Here is a 17,477-nt window from a genome sequence, read left to right as displayed (position 1 = left end):
TGATCAACTGGAGTGTAAGAACTAAATAGGCATTACTCTGTTAGCATCTGCGTATAAAATTTTCGGCAATGTATTATTTGAAACATTTAAACATTTTACAAAGGATATTGTTGGTCAATATCAATGCGGATTTACTGCTGGAAAGTCAACTACACATCAAATTCAAGCACATAGGCAGATTCTAGAAAAGTCACTAGAATATAACATAGATACACACCATCTCTTCATTGAGTTCAAAGCAACCTATGACAGTGTAAAAAGAACTGAATTATATAATGCAATGATAGACTTTGGGATCCCACCTAAGTTAGTTAAGTTGACCCAACTAACAATGCAAAACGTAAGCTCATGCGTTAGAATTGAAGGAAAAAACTCTACGTTCTTTGACATTAATAATGGTCTAAGACAGGAGGACGCGTTTGCGTGTCTCCTCTTTAATATTGCATTGGAAAAGGCAATCAGACAATTAAATATTAGAATGAATGGAACTATTTTTAATAGATCGACGCAAATTCTCGCATTCGCGGACGATATAGTTATAGTAGGCAGAAGTATGAGAGACATGGTGCAGTGCTTTACAAGGCTTCTGGACGCTGCAAGTGAATTAGGACTTGTGGTAAAGGAGGAAGAAACTAAATATATATTGGTTTTTAAAACCCCTCGAAATGTCCAACAGGGAATTCAAATTAACAACCATACCTTTGGGCAAGTCAAAGAATTTACATATCTTGGATCGCTAGTAAACGCAACAAACACGACAAGAGACGCAACAAAAAGACGCATACCAATAGCAAACAAAACTGTCCAAGGTTTCCAGAAACATTTAAAAAATAAAAATATAAAACGTGCAGTAAAGCTTAATATATACAAAACCTTAATAAGATCGGTTTTGATATATGGGGCTGAAACATAGACCTTATCTCAAAATGATGAAAGACTTCTTGATATTTTTGAGAGAAAAATTCTTAGAAGGGATTTTTGGGGCCGTAAATGAAAATGGGCTATGGCGTCGACGATACAACTTTGAACTATATCAGTTATACACCGATCCAGATATTGTGAAATTCGTTAAAGTGCAGAGACTTAGATGGGCTGGACACATTGCTAGGATGTCAGATCACGAATACACGAAGAGATTAACATTTTCAAAACCAGAGGGCCCAGGAAGCAGAGGACGACCACAAATAAGATATATTAATGATGTAGAAGAAGACCTAGAGATTCTAAGGGTTAGAAGATGAAAGGAAGTTGCCAGGAATCGACAGGAGTGGCGATTTCTTTGTGAGTAGGCCAAGATCCACAACGGATTGTCGAGCCACTTATGTTGAAACCTGTTAATTAAATCTGAAGAAATACATTATTTAAAAAGTAAAAATTTTGTTTTTTTAAATACCTCATCAAATTATGGTTTCAATTTTTGGGGTTTCTCTCCCCCTTGAAAAGATTAAATATTTTCTAATATGTAGGCCAATAATCGATTTTCGGCAATTAACGAAATATAATATATTTATTATTTATTGTATAGAATATAGATGTTTTTATTTTCCGGATGCCAATATAATCAAGAGACTGGATACTTTACAAATGACTGAAAATCTATTTAAATAAAAGAAACTAAGTCATTTGTATAGTTTAGTTTTCCTCTTAACTATATAAATCACAAATTTTATTTGCATTCATATTACGGACGAGTTTATGCTTTACTCTGTTGCTGACGCCATGTGCCAATCAGACGAGTTTCCGTCAGGCCCTGGGTTAACAGCATAGCTCTTTTAATTTTATTTACTGCCACCTTAAATAGCATGCTTATATCAATACCATGGTGTTATATATGAGTCCGGCAGCGGAAAAAGAGACTGTGAAAAAGACTAGGGGTCGATAGTGAGGTTAGGTGATGGAACGCCGTGAGTCTACGGATCCATTCATAATGTATGTTTGTAACCACTGTATCTTTTAATAAATAGTTTTGTACAATAGTCGGTGCCTCATTAAATACATAACACATGGAAGGGTTGGTAACGAAACAAAACTAATAACCACTATACAAACTAGAAAACTGGAACCAAGGCCACGCGATGAGGGCACCAAAATATGAAAATTTGACACTCATAATACAAATTGGAATTAATGCAGATCGATTGATTTATTTAGAGCAGCAAGTTCAAATACAAAAATAGCCATTCTGATTACCAACCTCCTTATGGAGACGGCACTCTAAGAAGAAGAGTCAATACCATACTTATACAATATTTTTCCTTGCATAATTTTTTCTAGCAATCTATATTTGGGACCTCTCGTTATATATTCCAAGTACTTCAGCTTTCTCTTCTTGATACTTTTTATAATCTGAACAGTCTTGCTGAGACGTTCTAGTATTGTGAAATTTCAAATCTTCCCACCAAAGAAACTTTTAAAGCACCACATTTTGAAATCTTCAAGGCATTTTATATCACTATTATTTACTACAGTAAGCACGAGAACACGTAGCAGCGAAGTAAGTCGTTCTTGTTTCTAGAATGCTAGAATCATTTCGTAGCAGATGTGAATTTCGGCAGTATATTCCCAATTTTAGCAATGCTCGGATACTTAAACTTTTTATACGAATAATTTATAAGTTTAGGCTGAGCCTGATGGACCGCTTCGATTAGACAACAGTGCTTATTCGGTCGTAAAAAGGTTAATTTAGAAAATTTCTGGAACATGAAGAAATGTTACCTCCATATCTTTGGTTTTCGAGTTACTCCGAAACCACAATTTCACAAATAAACGTGAAATCCTGAATTTTTTTTAACAAAAATAAAGGAAGGAAAAAGAATACAAGTATATTTGGCTTTACTAACGACCTGACATTAGGGTCACATATAAACCCAAGCCAAATAAAATAGTTCTAATGCTCTCAAAAATGCACATTCAGATGATATCGATGGAAACAAAGGGGTTGAAAACCTGATATGATATGAACATTTTACAAGTAGTTTTATGAACAAGTTTTAAATGAGCAAGAAGAAAACGTTGCCTAACGAGCACTTTTATGAGTATGTTTGTATTGTTAAAGTATGATATATTTATAAAAAAGCAGTAAAATATTTGTAATTAATTAATTTTTCATCAATTAGTAATACTGCTTTGACATCAGACCCAATGTGTCTGACTTTTCCGACGTTTATTTATGAGGCGGTGAAAGGAAAAGTTGTGTAAGTTATCTGAATGTCATTTTGAGATATAAAAGGTTTTACTAGAAACGTTGTAATTAAATCTACGTAACATTTATAAACAGGCTTGTGGCATATTTTTGTTAACTAAGAACATGTGTACCTACCTCTATTAACATTTTTGTGCAAATGAAACTATGTTAAGGGTAGTTTTTGAGAGGTTAAATGACTTACACCATTTTCCTTACAGAGTTTAAAAGGATTGTATAGAAAGCAAAACATTTTTATTGTTTTTATATTAAAAAAACAAAAATAAATTCACTAGTTTATTAGTCATTGTTTGCTTCTACATCAGGAAGTGGTCCAGCTTCGTCACTACCTTTATCAAATGATATAAGATTTCTAGAATAAGAATGGTGGACTGGAGATGTATGGTAGTAAATCACACATATCCCGTTTTTTAACTGACATGACTGGTCGAGGTGCTGTGTACAGACAATCCAGTTGAACATTTTTCAACAATACTGGTCTTCTGCTTGCTTCAAAGAATATTAATGTGTAAAAAGGAAAAATCCATTTTTTAGTGTTTCTTTATGGAACAGTGAAAATGGTTTATCTTGTTTCACTCCAATTCACTGTGTTTTTAAATATGACACTGGTTAGTTAAACGTATTGGTTTTTCTTTTTGTGATTGATTTAGTGAGATTTGTCAGATCTTTAAAGCCTTCTTTAAGCATTTTTGTAAAAATGAAAGGTAGGGCTTTCTCTAGGTCAAATAAGAATCGTCAGTCACGCCTTTTCTGTATCATTTTTCATAAAAGTACGTGCAAGCACGGCCTTCCTAAGATGGAGTTCGTACTGAGCTACAATCTGGTTTATTTCATTATCATTTGTTTTTGTAGCTTCTTTTAATTTGTAAGCATCACGGTTAGAGCACGTTTCCATTTGTGGCACATGAAAATGCAGGTTGTATTCATTATTGAATGTACGACGATAAATATCACTGGAAACGGGGACAGTGCTTTGTTCCTGTTAGTACTCAGTGTACAAGCGATACAGCAAAATAAAATTAAGGTAGGAAGATAGATACCTACGATTGTAGTTCTTATTCTTTGGGTAGTGTAATTGGTAAGATGGAAAATTTTCAATATGTTTCCGGACACGGTTTTATCTTATTAGTGGCCCGTGACATTCGGCCATCAGCTATTTGAAAGGTTCTCAGAAAATATTTTTTACATACTTTCGTGGTTTCGCCTTGTTTATGAATGAAATATTGGTTAGACACTGTCTTACCAGGTCGTGACTGATCCATAGGACGTTTTACATTAGGTTTCTTTTGCTTGATCAAACCACAATTAAAAGCATTCTGTGTTGTAAATGATTTCAATTTCCTGAATGATTCAAATGCGTTGTTTCTGTCTTCACATGCTATTTTTTCAAAACATTTTTTATTGCAAAAACATTTATTTGTTGTTTTGTTGAAAAAGTTTTACCTGGCACTACTTTTCCTTTTGTTGTCATATACTCACAACCTGAGTTGCGAAGCCGTTTCTTTTTTCTTTTTTAATTTTCTTGCCTCTGTCGTTTTCGTGCTTTTTTGGGTTGACAAACTTCTACTTCTTCTCTATTACTTTCAATTTCATGACCTTGGAAAGGTGTTTCCTCATTTAATTGACTGTCTGAAACAAACTAACTTTATTAAAATAACACTCAAAAACGGTGTTCTACTTATAGCAGTTTGTTTATTATTCTCTCTAGTGTAGAGAATTAAAATTTTGAGTTTAGTTTTGATTTTATATAAAAAATATCATTAAATTGTTGTCATCAATTGTATTGAAAAATCACAATTGCAAAATACCAAACATCTGCCATATGCATGAAGGAATGCCTAGTGGTGTGTAAGGTGAAGTCTGATTTGTATTCCTTTTCCTTCTACTTCAACACATATTTTATTTTGACTGTCAAGTTTGTGCTACTATCTGTGAGTAAATGGAACAGTTATGACCTACACCACTGTTGCTTCCAACAGATTTGAATATGGAGATTTGGAATATGAAAACTTATCTCTACTGTACAACAAAGTGACTTACACCCTCTTATGCTTTCTACCTCCTATTATGATGGTTGATGTATTCTTTTTCAATTTAATTTGTTCTAGTTATTCTTAATATCTTTGATGATAATAAAGTTGACCTTTAAAGTCTCTATTAATGTGAAAAAAAATTAATATAAAACACCCTTACCTAATGTAGATAAAAACATCAAACTCTAGAGAGGCATAAAGCAGTTAGACACACTCCTCCTTACAGCATGTAAAAAATTATAAAAAATAAATTTAAACTTTTTGTGGATAAAGGAGTTATCAGAAGTAATTTATTTTTTAATTTTAAAATTTTACCTACCTATTTATTTATGATACTCAAAAAAATTTGAACTTTACTGTGCCGGTCCTTTTATCTTTCATTGTGTTTTATTTCTGATTTTATAGTACTACTTTGTCTTTTTTGTTTTCATGTAAGTATTCTTTCTTTTTTTGTTCTAATTTTAGGTTTAATTCACAACTTCCTCATCCTATTTTTTCCCTTTTTAAAAAATACCTTTTTCCGCCATCTATCCGCAAAGTATAAAAATATCTAGTAAGGCGAAGAAGACACCGGCGAGAAATTATAAACCGTTTGGTTCGTCAATCCTGCTGAAAGATCGCATTGCGTGTCGCGTTCCTGCGTTGTGTCCGATCCTGCAGCAATGATCCGACGCATAGAAGGTGCGCACAGCTGATAGCTCTGGCTGGGTCTAGCGCTCGCCGCTCCATCTTGAGTAGAATATAGCTTGTGAACGGTGTGTGTATAATTGTGCGACGAAAATCCGATGTTTATAGTTTAAAGTGTATAAATATAAGTCAAGCAATGTCTTCGAATAACCAGAAGCAATCGACCACGCAACGTATGATACAAGGTCAGTGATGTGAATATCTTTTATTTTGGGTTTTTTCTCTGTACGCGCATTTCATGTGCAAGATTGATTTTCTAGGCGCCATGGCTATCGATTTCGAGAAATATTGTGACAGTTTTGCGGTATGAAGTGTTTATATTGTGCCGTGGACCTGTTAAAATGTACTCTGTACCCACAGCTATAGTTTTATCAACAATAATCCACGATCCGGCCATCAGTCGTAGCCTAGAGCCATGCCGTACTACATTCCCGATTTGGTTGCGTGTGTTTAAATGTTTACAGATTAGTCTACCGCGATATTTCTACTTTTATTCTACATATTCGATCATTTCCCATCTACAGATAATCTAGCCAAGTCGTCTTCACATTAGACTCTCCACTACTATCCATTTTCTTATCGCATATATTTCGCTTAGGCAACTCTTACTAAAAATAAACACTTTTGTGACAATTATTCACTAGTTAAATTTAGACCAATAAAAACAAAACATCTTTCACTTAATAGAACAGGTTGTTCGATTATTGTTGATTAAAACCTATAGTTACTGTCAAATTTATATTCACAAATCCTTCTCTACAAATAGATTTCATGTTTGTTAATAATCGCTAGATAAGATAGGTTATTAGTGTGGGATATCTATTTTGTTCCTGAATCAAGGCTGCAACAGGTGCAAGCCCAAATAACTCAAATATAATTGAACTGCTGCATGGGCGGTGTTTAAGGGTTATTTCCGGTCAAACGGGTATAGCGGATCTTCTTTTTTGTTTCAACAATATTTTTTTAGAGTTTTTAATAAATGTTAGTGTTTTTGACATTCTTGACCTAATTTTAAATCAATCTATCTCCTCTGGAATTATTTGATACCATTGTTTATAACGTTTTCGACTAAAACGTAGGTAGCTCCAATGTATAATTTTTTTATTATTAGTAAAAAGTTGTCATATGAATATTATGTTAATTATATTACAGTGGCTTACTACTATTTTATCAAGAGAGGGGCTGAATGTAATTAAGATTTAAGTTAATAATTATAAATAAATAACACTGTTTTTTAATAAATATTTAGGAAAACGATTCTCACAATAAACGACAAAATTTTGGTTACAATTCACTTTTGCAAGTGATCTGTTTGAACGTATTATTATTAATAAAATATTAATATTGGTTAATGGAATTAAAGCGGATTAATATTTTATAAGTTAAGATAATGAATACTATTTTGTAAACTATTTTTAAACGTTTTCTTGTACCCTTATAAAGGAACGTTTAATGAAGAGTTACTTGTTTATTTAACCTAAATATTAATTTATTTCGTCAACAACTTTATTGACAATTTTGTTTCTACAATTCAGAAAGTTCTAAGTTTTAGTTCAGAAAGTCATAATATCTTTCGCATTTATTAGTTTTTTCTGAAAATTTATTTAATCCAAGCAAGTAGAAAATCAAATGAAATTTAAGAAAAGTAGAAAATAATATACAAGAAGTACACATAGATAACTGACAAAATGCTGAAGATATAAAAAAATTCCGGTAGCTAGGTATCTCATTAATATTATTAGTTGACAATAGGAGTTTACATTTTTCTTCTGTCAATGTATTTTTGTTTTGCTGATATATTTTTCGTCTCCGTTAATAGGTTAAATATTCCTGGGTGGATATTCCTTGGTATTCCAAACCGCCTTGGTATTTTGTTTGTTGATATTTGATATTTGTTGGTTTTAATCTTATAATAACCATGCCATTTGCATGCTGGGTTATAATAGAAGTTAATTACTTTTTCTTCTTCTTCTTCTTCAACCATTTGTTGAGTACTTACAAGTTATTTGTAACAGAAAATATGGCCGTTTAAAAAAAATATTGTATTTTACCAGTTTTATTCTAAAATGTTCAATTTAGAATTTAGTTCTGCAGTTATCGTAACTATTACATTAAAAAATAACGAAATAAACTATATTTCTATAACCCGATGGATACGCCTAAGGAAGGGCGTATTTTACTTGGCAATTATCTATTAATCTCTCCCAATACCAAATAAAGTTTAATAGATTTTATGTAAAAAATAGTTGAGACATGAAGTTGAGAACCAATATACCTACTTACCTGAAAGTTGAGAAATTTGGTCGCCCATTTTTTGCTGCCAACATATTGAAAACATAAATCGTAGAACTCTCTCGAAAACAAAAATCAATAAGTGTTAAGTGTCTTAGCCACAAAGGTTCAAAATAGTTCAAACTATATAGGGTAAGAATAGTTTTGCCTGAATAAAATAGGGTAGGATTTCCAGTTAACCTAGAAGTAAACAAAAAAGTGGAATATGTTATTTTAGAGGATTCGAAGAGACTTATCTTTGTAAACTGAACAAGTGGTATGTTAATGTAAATGGTGAAAATATTTGAGACTAAATAAATCACAAGATGAAATACTGAATAAAGGATTCGCAGAAATATAAAGGTACACCAGGTAAAAGTTAATATAATAATTATTAAACAATATACTACTGTACCAAAACAGTGTATGCAATAAAATTAACAAGAATAGAGGACCAGGGGCTAGTTGTACCAATTTTCATAAAATCAAATATATCTCAACAGCCATTTTTCCATTTATCACTAATTAAACATTCAACGCTGCTTTATAACTCTTTCGAAATAAAATTGAACTGGAAAAAATTATTGCCAAACTTTACTGGAACCAAACAGCCATTATTAATACCAACAACAGAGAATCAAAGCCAATCAGTATTGAACGAGGCGTAAGACAGGGCTGTGTACTGTCTCCCACCCTCTTTAACGTGTATTCTGAGAATCTATTTAGGGAAGCTTTAAAAGATCAAAAAGGAATTATCATAGGAGGAGAAATAATTAACAATATACGGTATGCCAACGATACTGTGATACTAGCTGAAAACATCGACGATCTGCAGGAGCTAATCAATAGAGTTGACATGGAATGCACAAATTGGGGACTGTCGATAAATATCGATAAAACTGAATACGTGGTGACCAGTAAAGTGGATATCGGCGCAACCCAACTGATATTAAACCAACAACTGCTGCAGAGAGTTCAGAGATTCAAATACCTTGGATGTTGGATGACCCAAAATCTGGATCCATCCTTCGAAATTCGATGTAGAATTGAACAGGCAAGAAACTCATTTCAAAAATTCAAGCCTCTATTATCCAATAACTCATTAAATTTGGAAATCCGTGAAAAGTTTACAAGATGTTACGTGTGGTCTGTACTTTTGTATGGATGTGAAACTTTAAACGCCGATATTATGAATAAAATCGAGGCGTTTAAGATGTGGTTGTATCGAAGGATACTAAAAATTCCATGGACTAGCAGAACCAGAAACGAAGAAGTTCTTCGAAGAATGGGACATCAACGAACTCTATTAAATATTATTAAGAGGCGTAAACTAGAATATCTTGGACATATAATCAGAGGACCAAGATATGAGTTCCTTCGGCTAATTCTCAACGGTAAAATCGAAGGAAAGAAATGGATAGGACGGAAGAAACTCTCTTGGTTGAGGAATTTGCGACAGTGGACAGGTTTGACAGCAGACCAATTGCTACACGTAGCGCAAGACCGAGATTAGTATAACAATATTATAAGCATGGTAGTCGCCGACGTTCCGTAGGGATATGGCACTCTAAGAAGAAGAAGGTATTTATTAATCAACTAGCATTTTACCAAAAAAAGTGCAATGTTACAACTTACCTCGCGTTTGAGGCTAGCTGTAACATCTATTGGGGCCGATTTTTACAGTACGTAAGTTAAGAATTTACTAAAAAATTTATTGTCCAGTTTTTTAACAAACACGAGTACCTAAACTTTTTATGAAATATTTATTTTTATCAAAATGTCCAATATTTATGTTTTGAAAAAATAAACAGAATAACCTAATTGCAAGACATATGAATAACTTCATTCTTCATCATAGTTAAAATTAATGCAAATAAACTTGTTCCCACCGATTACACACAGTACATTTAACCCATTCGTCTTTAAATGATTCACTATATGGTTTACTTCATACCAAACAATACCACTCATCAGCATCTGACTAGGAACCAGAACTAAAGACCCCTTTTTAACTCTTTTTACCTCTTATATTATTTTTGTTGACTTTTCTTTACCCTTTTCTTTTTTTTTCATTCTTCTTTGTTTTTTCTAGATGTATCTTCTTTTTTGTATTTCGTCTCAACTTTTTCTTTATACTCGAGTCTTAAAGCTTCTTCTTCGTGTGTATATGTCAGACCAATTTTTTGGTAAAGATCTAATCTTTGAGTGCGAAAAATTAGTTTGAACACCTGAATAACTTGAGATTGGAATAACTGGATGAGATAAATGTGGATTTCTACGCATAACATTTTTGAACCAATCTGGACCAGCTGTGTAATTTTGATGCTAAGAAGAAGGAAGTTGCTTAGTTCTGACTTTCTCGGCACGTTGGTAAGCCAATATTCATACCTCCATGAGGAAGAGTCCAAAATATATTTCGGTGCGCTTTCGAATATACGAAGCCATTTTACTTTCTTCTTCGGCTTTAAAAACTAGTCTTGGTTTAGCATACTTGGAGACATTCATTGTTCTTCTTTTTTTATATCGGTATAGAGATACATGACATAGAAAGCTAACATGACATGACAAGCTAACACAACATGACAAGCTAACATGACATGGCAAGCTAACACGTTCACGCAAGCTTTCAATTGCCCGTGTTGATTTTTTTTATATTGTCTCATTCTGAAAGAAAAAAATTAAATAATATACGACTCCATCTTCTCCTGGCGCTTTGTTGTTTTTCATCTTTTTCATTGCGTCCTGGATTTCGCTTAGTGTGATTTCTGGCATGAGCTCTGAACCCTGGTTGATAATTTTGCGTGATGCAACGGATTCCAAGTTCTTTTTGTCTTCTCTTTGGCTTGTGTATAGTTCTTGATAGAAGTCTTTAACTATGTGTAGTAGTTCTTCTCTATTTGATGTGGGGACTCCTTCTTTGTTCTTTAGTTTATGTATTTCGCCTTTTCCATTGTTTATTCGGCTTCTCAGGACTTTCAGACTTTTATTCTCTTCTATAGTTCGCTAGACTTTTATATATATATATATATAAGCGGGGATCCTACAGCTTCTGTCGCTTCCCGCATTTCGATCGCCATCTTTTTCTATCTCTCCAGGTGTCTTCATCAATGGCTCTGTCTTTCATGGTTTCCATAACACCTTGTATCCAAGACTTGGCTGGTCTTCCTCGTTTCCTTCTATTACTTGGATTGTATTCCATAGCTCTTTTTGGCCATCTGTTGTCGTCCATCCTCTGTACGTGTCCATACCATATTAACTGTCTAGTTTCTATTCTTTCAGAAGTTGTATGTACTCTATCTGTTTTTCTTCTAATTTCAGAATTAGGTATACGTTCTACTCTTGATATACGGCAAGCTCTTCTTAGGTAGTCCATTTCAACCGTGTCAACTTTTTTCTTTCCTTTTACTGTCATTTGCCAACATTTTGCTCCATATGTAAGAATGGGCTCTACAATTACTTTGTAGATAGTCATTTTAGTTTTCATAGTAGCTTTGTTGGACCAAAGTATCGAATTCAGAATTTGAACACTCTTCCTGCCTTGTTGCACTCTATAGTCTATATCTCGTTCCGTTGTGCCTTTACTGCAGATAATACTTCCCAAATATTTGTATTCGTAGCACCTTTTCATTTGTCTAATTTCCAAATCCGGGTCTTCGTCTTCACTGCCTATTCGCATATATTCTGTTTTAGACATATTCATACTCATCCCCCATTTTTCGTATTCATCTTTGAGCTTTCTAAGCATATAATCTGCATCTTCTTCACAGCTTGCAATTAGTACTTGATCATCTGCAAAGAACAGCGTTGTCAGATAATGGTTGTTAAGCTTCAACCCCATTCCCGTACATTTTTGTCTCCACTGGTGCAGTGCTTCTTGGATATATATTTTGAATAGGGTGGGGGAAAGACAACATCCTTGTCTCAAGCCTTTCGTTACTGTAAATACCCTTGAGAAAGTATTTCCTGTTTTTACAGTGCTTTGAGGACATTTATAGATGTTCAGTATTGCTTTTAGATATGTTTTACTAAGGTCCGTTTTCGTCAAGACACTAAATAAGAGTTTTAAAGGAACTGTATCATAAGCCTTCTCCAGATCTATAAATACCAGATGCGTAGGGAGGTTTCGAGCTGTTCGTTTTTCAATTACTTGTTGAAGGGTAAATGTGTTGTCCACGCACGATCTTCCTGCTGTGAAGCCGCTTTGTTCTTCAATTTCTTTATACTCCTCTTCTATTCTTCTTTTCAATATACGACCATATAACCTTCCCAGCGAGCTAGTTACGCTAATGCCTCTATAATTTCCGCATTCTTTTCTGTCTCCCTTTTTATAAATGGGGCTAATGTGGGCCAAATTCCAATCGTCTGGAATCGTTTGGCCTTCAATTAAGCATTTATTAAAAATATTCACTAAGCTTTCCAAAAGAGCATCCGGTCCATGTTTCACCAACTCGATGGGAATGTCTCCAGGCCCGGGTGTTTTTCCATTTTTCATTTGTTTCAATTCTTTTTTCAGTTCTTCTTTGTTTATCTTATGCACCTCTGAGTTTTCTGTCATTGAGATATGGTCAGGTCTTTCCATAAATTCGTGCCTACTTTCTGTTAATAGCGTTTCGTAATATTTTTCCCACTTTTTATTTTGAATCAGGTTTATATTTCCCTTATCTTTTCTTTCTTTTCTAATACTTTTTATGAATTTCCAAGCTTGTGTCACTTTGGTTCCTCCTAAGCATCGGTCCATCTCTTCGCATTTCTCTTCCCACATTTCGTTTTTTCTTTTAGTGACTTCCTTCTTTGCTTCCCTGTTGAGTCTGCTGTAAATTCTGTGGTCTTCTGAGTCTTTCGTGGATAGCCATGTTTGATAAGCTTTTTTTTTTTTGTCTTTAATTAATTTTCCTACTTCTTCGTTCCACCACTCAGGATTTTTTCTTTTGTCAGCTTCTTCGTACCCCAATGCCTCTTTGGCCGCCTGATAAATGCAATTTTTTATATCTTGATATTCTTTTTCGGCTGTTTCTCTTCGAGTTAAGTGAGTTAGTTTTGAGGCTAGTCTAAGTTTGTAGAGGAATTGTACTGATTCTTGTTTGAGGCTATCAATATTATATCTTATCTTTGTGGAAGCTGCTACCTTCTCCTGTTCAATTTTGTTCTTGTTTACTTTCCTGTAGTGTATGGTTATTTTTGCGACCACCATATAGTGGTCAGATCCGCATTCGGCACCACGATACACCCTTACGTCATTTGTTTGGAGCCTTTTGTTTTCTGGTTGGATGAGATAGTCGATTATAGATTTTATCTTTTTCTTTGGTTGTTCCCAGGTAAATTTATGTATATCTTTGTGCTGATAAAATCCATTCATTATTTTAAGCTGTAATGTTTCACAAAGATCAATGAGTCGCTCTCCGTTGTTGTTTATTTTGTCTTCACCATATCTTCCTACCACATTGTCTTGTAATTTTTTGCCTACCCGAGCATTGAAATCTCCTAATAGGCATATTTCTTTGGATCGGTTTACATGGGTCAACACGTCAAGCAATTTGTCATAGAATTCATCCTTAACTTTTGTATCAGAATCGTCACTAGGAGCATATACTCCTATTATAACTATCGTCTCCCCATGTTTCTCAAGATCCATCATAATGATCTGCTCGTCTATCTCTTCCCAACTCTTGATATAGTTTTTGAGTTTTGTATGCACGGCTATAGACACACCTCTTTTTGCTCTTAATGATTTTTCAACTCCACTGTATAAATGAATATAGTCGTTCTTAATTTCATTTCCCTTTCCTTTCTTTTTTGTTTATGTAAGAACGCATATGTCTATTTGTTGTCGTTCTAATTCTTGAAAAACTTCAGTTTCCTTGGTTCTTAGACCTTGTACATTCCATGTGGCCAATCTCATAGTCCTTTTTCGTAGCAGTCGTCGTCTTTTGTTTCCGTCCTTATTCCGAGGCTCTTGATCGAAATTTTTAGCAAATAACTTTTTTCTAGAAGAAGGGGTGCTGGCCCATCGTTCAAACCCCCAGACTTGGAGGACCAGTATTTGTGAAGAGTATGTAGTAGGAGTAAATGTAGTGACCCGTCTGCCCTCGGAAACCTAATAGCCATTCGGGGTCGGAAAAAAAACGAGAGTTAGCCAAGAGAGGCTGATAGGAAAGATTAAAGACATTTTACTCAAGACAAGTTGAAACAGAGTAAAATGTGAAGGCCCTTATGATCCGCCAGGTGCGTTTCATAAGCGTATGAGTATTGATACAATTTGTGTTCCCGCTCACACCTCGGGGTGTTGACTACAGACTGTATGGCTCGTCCAGCATGCCATAGCATGGAGGATAGGGTACACGTCATTTATACAATGTAGATACCCCAGCTCCATGGCCTGACTCTTTTTCATTGTTAAATTTCCTTAGGTCGCTAGACTTTTTCATTGTTAAATTTCCTTAAATTTTTCCTTATAGATTTTGATACTTCTTTGTTTATTTTTCGCAATTCTTCTTCGTCAATGCTTTCTTTTCCTTTGATTTTTCTTCTAGTTTCCATTAGTTGCTTTTTTCCAATGGTTATTTTTTCGTCTTGGCGTTTTTTTAGGGCAGCATTTTACTCGAGCCTCTCGAATAGCTTCTACGATATTTTCGTTTGGGACATTTACATTATTCATGCATTCATTTTGTTGTAGGATTTTATTGATATTGCCTTGATATTTATTTAAATTCGTTGGGTCGTTCCATATTGGGTTGGCTTTCTTCCTAATCATTTTGGATCTTTCTGTTATTAAGTCTAATTTTAGTTTGGCTCTTACCATTCTATGATCGCTGCCTGTGGTAAAGCTATTAAGGACTGTGAGATTGTTGAATATATATATTTTTTGTCAGTAATTTTGAAGTCTATCTCGTTTTTGGTCTTACCATCTAGGCTTTTCCAGGTCCATCTACTGTGATCTTTTTTAGAGAAGAAACTATTCATCTGGTATAGATTTTGTTGTAATAGAAATTCTAGTAGTGTTTGTCCACGTTCGTTTCTGCCTTTGGATCCAAATTTACCTAGTGCTGTTTCCTATTCATCCTGCTTTAGACCGATCTTTGCGTTAAAGTCGCCGCATATAATCGTGTAGTGTGTTGGTGTTTCTTTCAGTGCCGCAGAGATTTCATCGTAGAAGTCTTCAATCTCCTCATTCGGATGGTCCGTTGTTGGTGCTTATACCTGAATAATCTTTATTTTATATCTTTGGTTTAGCTTTACGATTAAATAGGCTACTCTTGTGAAAATACTTCTTGTAATTATTATGTCATCTGCAAGTCTTTTGTGTATAAAGAAACCGACTCCCCCGATTGATTCGGTTTCACTACCTATACTGTAAAATATATGCCCTGATTTTAGTGTTGTCAGATTTTCTTCATGTTGTCTTACTTCACTGACTCCAGTGATATCCCATTTTACTTTTGACATCTCGATTTTCATTTCAGTGAATTTCTGGCATTGAAGGTACAGATAAAGAGTGTTAAAGGTTTTTTCGTCTTACCTGGGGTACATCCACTTTTGTTTTAAAATCTGACATTTTGTTAGGAGGTATTTGCCTTAAAACACCACGTTGGCAAGGCGGGTTGGTGAGTTTTTAATTCAGCCGCCATCCTCCACCATCTTCGCCGTACCGGAAGTATTCTTCGTCGCCTTAGATGCCATTCTGCACTTCATCCGTGACCCTGGACAAGGGACCCTTAGCAGGTGCTAGATTCCCGGGCCAAGAAGCTTCTGGAATCGAATCTGCGGGGGGCAGGGATTGATTCACTTTCCCCGATAGGACTATCCAATAGAATCCAAGGGACTCCAAAGGAGTTCGTACCCGCTACCCGCTCACAATGGTGAGATGTGGTCATCTATAAAATTTTTGAAGAAAATCTGCTCGAATAATATAATGATATTTCTGCAAGAGTGACCTCATATGTAGAACAAATAATTTCACGTAGTTTGACAATTTTCACAAAATATCCTAGAAGATAGTAAATCCCCAAACATCCTGATCTGTATACCCAAAATATTTACAAAAGAGAAAAGGTCAAAGAAAATCTGAATGGAAGGAATTTAGTCAAAAATGAAAGTGGAACTGGAAGAGACTAGTGGAACTACGGAACATTGGCCATTAGGTATCTAACGATCGCGTAAGATGTTTTAAAATCGATTAATGTTAATAGATATTATTTATTTACCTTAATAAATAAACCATTGTAACTATTTTTCACGAAAATCAAACTGTTTTGCTTGTTTTTTCTTTTCTGTTAATTGTAGTTGTTCAGTTGCCTAAGTTTGTTCTTATTCGTACCCAAATATTATCTTCTGTTTGTTTTTCCTTGTTCCCTATCTTATTCAAGCACTATAAAATAATTGTGCCTAGAAATACAACCCTGCCGTATAACATTGTATCCTCTCGAATACATCTAATTACAGATACTTTATAGGTAAACAAACCGTAGCAATATTTATATTTGTTAGCTGGGATTCTATTTTTAAAGTACAGCGTGTACTAGAAAAAATGGGCCAGTTCAATAACACTAGTTGACCAAGCCAAACACTTCCGCGATATGGTTTTGCGAAAAAAAAAATCGTCTACTAATTCCAATGATAGATGCTATATAATTATATGTTTAGATAAATTTCTTCGTATGTTAATTAATGAGTATGGTAGTGCTGAAAAACTAAATATGTGTAAAGATATATAAACGAGAAGCCACTCCCTGCACTGATTCAGTCATGCTGCATTGCTGCATATCTTGCTGTAGTTTATCACTGGATATTCGCTACGTCTTTTTGAAATATTCACTTTACGCTACTTTTTTTATTAGAAGTAGACAGTCAAAAGATCTCTAACCTAACCTTATTTAATACCTATAAAAAATGGTGAAATACAGGTACACAAAGAAATATACACCAAATAAAATGCCAATATAATATTATACTGTATATATGGACAAGAAAATAGGGATGCACGCAGGACGGGTCGGGGCGGGACAGAGATTTTTGCTGCGGGACGGAATTGACGCTTTGTCTTGCGGGTATTTTTATTATTATCGGAATGATTTTTGAATTAAAGTTATACAATTATCTGCATTATGTTTGCAACGTAAAAATATTTATAGAAATTAAAAGGTTTTCTGTTTTAATAATTCATATTAATGAAACCTAATGAAAACATTTAGAATAACAGAAAATTTTAAAATGCATTCTACAATTCGTTTTGATTTATTACGATGCACGTCTGGTATGCAAAAAATTGTTTTGATATAGGTCTTTCT

The 17,477-nt window shown here is 34.2% G+C and overlaps 1 protein-coding gene across 5 annotated transcripts in view; it reads left to right on the top strand.

Annotated features, from left to right (window-relative positions):
- Nucleotides 1-5,916: 5,916 nt before the first annotated feature.
- LOC140449622 (serine/threonine-protein phosphatase 2B catalytic subunit 2-like) overlaps nucleotides 5,917-17,477 on the top strand; it is a 727,881-nt gene continuing 716,320 nt past the window's right edge. For 4 of the 5 annotated variants that reach the window (XM_072542882.1, XM_072542878.1, XM_072542873.1 and 1 more), the window contains exon 1: nucleotides 5,917-6,107. In XM_072542882.1, coding sequence (XP_072398983.1) covers nucleotides 6,059-6,107 — 49 coding nt within the window. In that variant the 5' untranslated portion in view covers nucleotides 5,917-6,058. The remainder of the gene's footprint in view (nucleotides 6,108-17,477) is intronic. The other variant, XM_072542892.1, reaches the window with a different exon arrangement.

Source organism: Diabrotica undecimpunctata, chromosome 1, assembly GCF_040954645.1.
Source record: "Diabrotica undecimpunctata isolate CICGRU chromosome 1, icDiaUnde3, whole genome shotgun sequence".
NCBI lineage: Eukaryota > Metazoa > Arthropoda > Insecta > Coleoptera > Chrysomelidae > Diabrotica > Diabrotica undecimpunctata.
Note: the sequence above shows the minus strand (reverse complement) of the source record. Positions and strands in the feature narration are given on the sequence as shown.